The 7557-nt window shown below is 31.0% G+C and overlaps 3 protein-coding genes across 3 annotated transcripts; 2 read left to right on the forward strand and 1 right to left on the reverse strand.

Moving 5' to 3' along the window:
- The first annotated feature begins 124 nt into the window (after positions 1-124).
- Positions 125-1375, forward strand: LOC126872072 (uncharacterized). Its single transcript, XM_050631599.1, has 3 exons — positions 125-518; positions 835-1013; positions 1103-1375. The coding sequence occupies exons 1-3, from the start codon at positions 227-229 to the stop codon at positions 1103-1105; spliced, it is 474 nt and encodes a 157-aa protein (XP_050487556.1). The 5' UTR covers positions 125-226; the 3' UTR covers positions 1106-1375.
- A 608-nt stretch (positions 1376-1983) lies between these two features.
- LOC126872040 (neutral and basic amino acid transport protein rBAT) lies at positions 1984-5623 on the forward strand. Its single transcript, XM_050631528.1, has 9 exons — positions 1984-2380; positions 2833-3211; positions 3293-3537; positions 3611-3736; positions 3827-4053; positions 4139-4322; positions 4383-4609; positions 5144-5293; positions 5418-5623. Exons 1-9 carry the CDS (start codon positions 2156-2158, stop codon positions 5491-5493), a joined length of 1839 nt encoding a protein of 612 aa, XP_050487485.1. The 5' UTR covers positions 1984-2155; the 3' UTR covers positions 5494-5623.
- Positions 5624-5689: 66 nt separating this feature from the next.
- On the reverse strand, positions 5690-7343 carry LOC126872058 (JNK1/MAPK8-associated membrane protein). The gene is made up of 4 exons (XM_050631565.1): positions 6425-7343; positions 6174-6343; positions 6015-6091; positions 5690-5923 (listed from the first exon to the last, which is right to left on the reverse strand). The coding sequence occupies exons 1-4, from the start codon at positions 6895-6897 to the stop codon at positions 5708-5710; spliced, it is 936 nt and encodes a 311-aa protein (XP_050487522.1). The 5' UTR covers positions 6898-7343; the 3' UTR covers positions 5690-5707.
- Between the last annotated feature and the right edge of the window lie 214 nt (positions 7344-7557).

Below are 7557 nucleotides of genomic sequence, written 5' to 3' on the forward strand. Positions count from 1 at the left end.
ATTAGTTGGATATATTTAGATATATATATCTGTAACTCAGTTTATCAATATGTACCGGTTCCCTGTTAATCAGGGCGACAGGACTTCGAACGGACGCAAATATGTTGAATCAAGTCTAACGTATCTCCCGTAAGATAAGAACGAAAGGCAAACAATAATAGGGGCGACAAAAGAAATTTCACCATTCAATTGTTATCTCGTTGTGTCTATATTTATCGGGAACAGAATGTCGCAGAATCGTTGTTTTATAACATCGATCGTTAACGGTCAGCCTAAATCGTGCCCCACTTGTGTAAACATAAATATTCCTATCATATCGGGAAGCAAACGAACGTGCAGCGGAAAAAGTAATGATGCGAAAAATCCGTTAGTTGGTTTTTGGCATAGTGAAGAGTACCAAGCGGATCAGAAGGAATTTATAACAATGGAATCAGCAGATACTACTCACCTTCCCTGCGGTGCATCGACGTACGAGGCTATACAAATCGATGGATCTAACGAAAGATTACAAGACACAGGTTTGGCATCACTATTCACGAAATGGAAAATATTCACGCAACTAATTGTAAAATGACAACGAACAATGTTCGTACGAAATCTGAAATTTAAATTGGACCAATCATAAGGCATGTGCTCGCGCATCCGTATGCTATATGCAACATGCATTTCGAGACCGGAAGTTTATAAATTAAGATATCGAATCTAGATTCGGTCGATAACTCGTGCGAATTTGAAAAAATATGTAAAAGATATTTATCAGTGTTAAATTACAGTTAAAATTTATAGAATTACAAAAAATATTATTAAAAGGCGTATAAAAAGACTATTTTTTAGGATCAGCAAGCGATAATTTTAGATACCACCGAATCGATCCAATGTGTATGAATATTCGTTTGTGTATGTTTTGGTTTTTATGGGCATTGTTGATAGTAATGATTATTTTATCTATTTTATTTCACTGCTGTTTTGAATGGAAACCATGCTACAATGCTACTATAAATATAACAGATACAGTAAGTATTTGAACAGAAATTATGAATTTTGTTCACCCTAGAATCGGTATCTCAAATTATGTAACCGCCTTAATCCCTCGTTGTTTCAGTAAATTTTCCAGACACCAACATAATACGAACGTGTTCAGGATCTCTAATCGGATGTTACTGAATAAGTCAATAAATAAAAAATCGATGTGTCCATAAAGATAGTATATTTTTCGTGCTATCAGCAAGATATAAGATAATCGTTTAATTTCTTGCTTACGTTAACAAAGCTACTGTTAAGCAGAAGGATACAGATCAAAATACTTCTAAAACCTTTAAATGTTAAATATGAGAAATGTTAAGAAAATCATGTATACAGTACTATTTATCATTCTTATATATGAATATATAGAAAACTTTATATATTATTTACATCTGAAAATATTTTCTAAATATTTTTCGATTGTAATATTAAAGTACATTTGTTTGTCATACAAAAGGTGTAAATAATCAACGAAATATCTTTCGCGCTATTTCTCAACCCAAGTATTCTATTCGTCGTTGAAACGTCCGATCGAAAGGGGAGAATTAAATCAGTTCTGGATTGTGGCAGTAAAGAACCCTATGCAAACTAACTTTTAATTAAAATTCTTTAGTAACTTTATCTACAAAATAATATTTTTTTAATCATAAGTTTTTTGAAGGGATGTCTTAATTTCTAATCAAATTTTTCTTTTTAATTTTCTTATAATTTACTAACATTTTTTAGTACGATGCATAAACATAAATCTCCACCGAAATATTACAATCTAAATAAGGGATATTTATTTAGTACATTAGAAAATTCTGGATATTCTTTAATTTGTAAAACATATTATAAATCTCAAATATTGTTCTAAAATACTTAGTAAAGTCACGGTAATTTTGAGGGACGAAGGTCGTCCCTGATTTTACTTTATACCCTATGCTTGTGGTAGTATAAGTAAATACTAGCAGGGACAAAAGGAGAGTAAGAACCAACTAGATTTCTCTATGGGGTAGAAGGCGTCTGTCCAGCCGTTCTTGAACCTTACGGAGTCGAAAATCCATCGAAAATTCATTAAGTAGAGAAAAATTTTCACACATCCCCGCCATATAAGATCGTTTAACGTCCTTGGTATTGTGCGATAGTAATAATGGAGAGTGGGAGGTTGAATTCAGATAATATCGAAGCTAACGGGAACGCGAAAGAAACGGCAGTTGTCGCCACATACAAGGCGTTGTCGGACGAGGACGGAAGTGTACAAGATAAAATTGAAAATATGGGAAAAGCAAGTAATGAAAACGATACCGACGATGGGGTCCACGAAAAGATGCTTAAAGATGAGAGTAAAATCTCTCCTATGAAAGATACAACCGAGGTATGTTAACGAGCACATTTTTGGAAGTCACGCCTAATTTTTATACGATCAATAAAAGATACCTCTATTCGTACTTAAAGATATCCATCTCCTTTTTATCACTATTATTGTTTTATTATTCTATTTTATTCAAATATAATTAATAGCTAATTACTATTTTTATCTTGATTGAAAGTTTTTTTTGCTCAATAATAAAAGTCAATTGATCTGCTTTCGAATAATTTTCAAATTTTATTATCACATGTTTTTATGTATTCTATATTTTTCCGACATTGTATTACATTTGTTATTCGAAAGTAAGAATCTTTTACTATTGCATCATACCATCATGAAGAGGAAAGATAGATCATGGAATTATCTGTGGAAATAATTGTGATTCATTAACATTCAAGAGAAATACATGCATTAAATGTCTGTTGAATTTATATGTAACATACGATTATTTTGAGTAGGTAAAATTTATTTCTGAAAATGGAGATACCAAGATCGATATTGAGACAGTCAAACAAACTCTTTCTGGAATGGGAAAAGAGGAACTCATGGAATTTGCTAATTCCCCATTCTGGATTAAATTAAGATGGTTTTTATTCATTTCTTTCTGGGTACTTTGGTTTGCCATGTTAGCTGGTGCTGTAACTATTGTGATAATGGCACCAAAATGTGCAGCACCAGAACCCAAAAATTGGTGGGAAAGGAGTGCTATTGTACAATTAGATCCTGTTGAAACAAGCACTCATGATTTGAAAGGCATAGAATCTTTGTTAGATATTTTGAAAACACAATATATAGATGCAATTTCTCTAGCTTCCACGGTTAAAGAAAGTTCAACAGGTACATATACAACAGCTCTTACAGGTAGTTTTTTACTCTAGTATGACAACAGATATTAATATATTGCATTTTAAATCATAGGGGGAACAGAAGACTTCAAAAACATTAAACCAGAATTAGGAACTACAAGTGATTTGGAGGCTCTTGTCAAAGCTGCCAAAAGTCAAGAACAATATATCATTTTAGAATTAGATCCAAGTCATACATCAACTGAACATCCATGGTTCAAACGCTCTATAGAGAGAGAAGAACCATTCTCATCTTACTACGTTTGGGCAGATGCAAAAATAACTACCGATGGTAAACGTACTCCACCTAATAATTGGGTTAGTTATATCTATTTTCAAGTTAAAATTGCCCTGTATCTTTGTAGTATTTCTATAATACGAATTATTTTAGCTAAGTGTACATGGAGGATCAGCATGGGAATGGAACGAACAAAGAGAACAATATTACCTTCATCATTTCAAAACAACACAACCTGAATTAAATTACAATAATCCAGTAGTAGTTACAGAATTTTCAGTAAGTTATTTTGTCATTGCTTCTCTTATATGCTGATTAAAAAATAAATGTAAAAAATAAATTCGATAATACTTAACTTTTAATGCTTAGGATATTTTGAGTCATTGGTTAAAATTAGGGATCAGTGGATTCCGTTTAGCTAATACTCAATATTTAACTGTGGATCCAGATCTTCATGATGAATTTAGGAGCACTATACCTACTGAAGCAGATAACTATGATTCATTAGTACATGCTTATACAAGAGATCGGCCAGAAAATGGTGTTGTTCTGGCAAAATGGCATGAAAGAGTTCATAATGAAACACGCAAAAAAGGGTTAATTATCTTTAATAATTATAGTAGTAGCATGCATATTCAGTCTTCCTTTCGAGCAAAGTTCCATAACAAAATGTTTGTCCAGGTTCTTTGCCCTCCAAGATGATATTGGAACTGACATTCTACAAGTTTATAATGAGAATAAGAGGCTGATTGATCTTCCACAAAATTCACAATTTCTTACAACTGCAGATAGCAATATAGATGCTGCGACTTTACAGCGTGGCTTTTCCCACTGGCTTAATTTTACTTCCTGGCCTGCTTGGGATGTAAGTCTCTACAAGATGTATATTTTAAAATATATATTATATTATCATATTACATTCTAGATTAACGGTAGAAACCTCAGTTTGAGAGAGAGAATGCCTGCAGATATAGCAGACAGTTTAGCACTTATGACATTACTTTTACCTGGAACACCTGTATTAAAATTGAACGATACTTTGTCTGCAAAAGACGCCTTTGCGACTTTATGTAAAACGCGACATAGCTTAACGTTTCTTCATGGAGAGACAATGCTTAAGACTGTCAATGGAAGCGTATTTGTTTATACAAGGTAATGTAATAGTATTTTTACTTATTTCAGTATTGTATGTTTATCCATTTACACATTAAGTATAACCTTAAAACAAAGGAGGATAGTATCAGAAAATTAATGGATGGTATAAAATCTTTGAAGAATAAAACAGTAATTGCAGTATTAATCTATATCAAAGAAAGTTCAATCAACTTAATTCACAATTGCTATAAATCATTTCAATTATCCTTTGATGCTACACTTAAACTCCAAATAACTCATACACCTCACACTATTGACACAAATTGTACTGTATAATTTACTAACCAAAGATCAATTTGCCCTGTTCCACGCTTCCTTCTATGCAACGCAGGAACTGGTGAGTCATCTTACTAACATATTGCATGAGGCTTATGTTTTGTAAAATTAATTGTAAATAATAGCAATTTTGACTAATCACCAGTTAATAACTGATAATATAAAATATCAATTTAATTATCATTGTCAAAAATTGAATCAATTTTTCTTTCTTGTTCTTCATTAAAAGAATATTAAAACTGAATAAATGTCTAGGTTAAAGAGTGGCAATCCAGGATACTTAGTAGCGTATCAATCAGCAGAAGAACCTACAGTAGTGGATTTTTCTACAATACCACAGATTTCTGACGAAGTTAATATGGTCGCACACAGTCCTAATTACGTGCAAGACAGCGACACAATAAAGTAATGTTATTTCACTATCATCAATTACTTAATTTATTTTTATGTGTTTTTCGTAGAATATCAACAATTTCTTTTATAATATTGTGATAAACAATCGTTTTTTATGAAGTTTATTTTTTTACAGAACAAAACTGCCTTCTAACAAAGTTCCCATATCGGGCAAGAGTACAGTTGTTTTGACATTTGTTCCGCAAAATTAGATACGAGAGAAAAACGTCTACAAGTGATCTATAAGAATCCCTTGCTTATGATCTTTATGTAATGGCATTTATTATAAGTAATTATGTACTGCTTTTGTGAAAAATATAATTAAATGTGATCCATTGAAAACATAGTATTCTACAATCAATTAGTTATTGTTTATAAAGGGACAACTTATTATAGTTATGTTAATAATAGGTTTTATAATTGTATTTATTCTAAATGAAGTTTATGCGGATCTGTGAATCTTACAGTAATAATATAAAACAATGCAGGTAAAGGAACTAAAGCAATCAATGCTGGATGAATGCCGAGATCTCGGAAAGTTGCAGCAGCTACTAAACCATATCCATATAACATCCAATGACTTGCAATAATTATTACATTTTTTATATCTGATACACAGCTCAACAACAATGCTTTCATTGACTGAAAGAAAGGTAGAGTTTCATGAAACATTTATAAAACACATTTAGTATTTAAATATACGTAAATATGAACAATATACAGAGACCATTACCTGATTTAATTTAAATGAAAAATGTGCTGCATTAAATAGTATAGACAGTGTTATAGTTATATATGGGAATGAATAATCTGTAAAAATAAGAGTTAATAAAATATGGGAAAGGTATTACCCTTAAACTATGGGGAAGGTAATGTAAATTGCTTGACTTACATATTATACCACCGCCAACTGCATGTAATAAAGCTAAAATTGGATAGAAATAAAGAGCAGCATAAATTGTAAATTTTCCTTTCTTTGGTAAAAATTTCTTGGCTATAATTGGCCTTATTATTAACATTATAGCTGTCCCTAAAGCATAAAAAATGAACACCATTGTGTACCTAAGGATTGAACAATTAATTAATTTTTCAGACAAAAAGCTAAATTAAATAATTAAATAGAATAATTATGTAATTACTAACAACGGATAAACAGCTTCTTGTGTACAGTGCAGAGTTTCTTCATAATTTGGGCTAGGATTGTGAAACAATGTGTACCAGTCTGAGAGTTTTGTAATTCTACATGATCTAATTGCAAAACTACCTATAGGATCGGTTACTTGTAAAGTAATCACAGATGCAGAAACAACTTCTACTAGAGCAGACAAATGTAACGCAAACACTTTTTTTGGTATAGTACGTCTCATAGATATTATATCAATGCAAACCCAATGTAATAATAATACCAATAATGCCACAAATCCTAAATAGAACCAATCATAGAGCATTGGTTCGTCTTCGCAAGAAACACATATCGAAGTGGCGTTTGCCCTGAACCCTCGAGGGCATGCACCACAGTCACTCCAGTTGCCATCAGGCAGTAATTCCCTTCCACAATATAATCCAGGACATCGAGTAAAGGAATTTAAAGCATTTGCCTTTGGTATCGAGCACATGAAGAAATAGATATGAAAGCAATATTTATAAATATTTATAATATTTATCACCTTTTTCAAATTTCAAAATATACATCAACAAATACGCTTTATGAACATTTTAAGGTTAGATTTCAAGAACTCGAACTACAATCCATGCGGTATAATAACATAATTTTGTAGTTATGTTATTGATTTCGAAGTATGTTATTCTGAATAACAAATACGCTGTTTATGGAAGCACTTCGTTTTTATAACGTAATGGCGTTTCTTAATAATAAAGTTTGTAAACTATCGTTAGGTATGGAACGTTATTTGACGGTAGATCGGTAATATCATGTGTATATATACATATATCTAATACAATATATATCAAGGAATATGTTACAAAGAGTATAAAAATGATTTTATGTCAATACAGAAAAATGATTTCAGAAAATGAAAGCATGCATTCTAAAAGCTATAAAAGTTATATATATATATATTGTACAATGTTAATATATATAATATATATAATATATATAATATATATATATATATTAACATTGTACAATATACAATGCATCATATTAGAAAATTTTAAGAACAAATTCATAAACTTTTATCAGTTTTTATCTTCTATATTATTTTCCCTATATAAAAGTACCAACTATGTAATGTAGATGTATTATAGCTTTAACA

Source organism: Bombus huntii, chromosome 12 (genome assembly GCF_024542735.1).
Source record: "Bombus huntii isolate Logan2020A chromosome 12, iyBomHunt1.1, whole genome shotgun sequence".
Taxonomy (NCBI): domain Eukaryota; kingdom Metazoa; phylum Arthropoda; class Insecta; order Hymenoptera; family Apidae; genus Bombus; species Bombus huntii.

Coding starts and splice junctions, on each gene's coding strand:
- LOC126872072 (XM_050631599.1), top strand. CDS start 227: ATGTCGCAGAATCGTTGTTTTATAACATCGATCGTTAACGGTCAGCCT. Junction 519..834: donor CGAAAGATTACAAGACACAG/GTTTGGCATCAC, acceptor ACTATTTTTTAG/GATCAGCAAGCGATAATTTT.
- LOC126872040 (XM_050631528.1), top strand. CDS start 2,156: ATGGAGAGTGGGAGGTTGAATTCAGATAATATCGAAGCTAACGGGAAC. Junction 2,381..2,832: donor CTATGAAAGATACAACCGAG/GTATGTTAACGA, acceptor TATTTTGAGTAG/GTAAAATTTATTTCTGAAAA. Junction 4,610..5,143: donor AGCGTATTTGTTTATACAAG/GTAATGTAATAG, acceptor ATAAATGTCTAG/GTTAAAGAGTGGCAATCCAG.
- LOC126872058 (XM_050631565.1), bottom strand. CDS start 6,897: ATGTGCTCGATACCAAAGGCAAATGCTTTAAATTCCTTTACTCGATGT. Junction 6,344..6,424: donor CAAGAAGCTGTTTATCCGTT/GTTAGTAATTAC, acceptor TTCAATCCTTAG/GTACACAATGGTGTTCATTT. Junction 6,092..6,173: donor AGTTGGCGGTGGTATAATAT/GTAAGTCAAGCA, acceptor TTATTTTTACAG/ATTATTCATTCCCATATATA.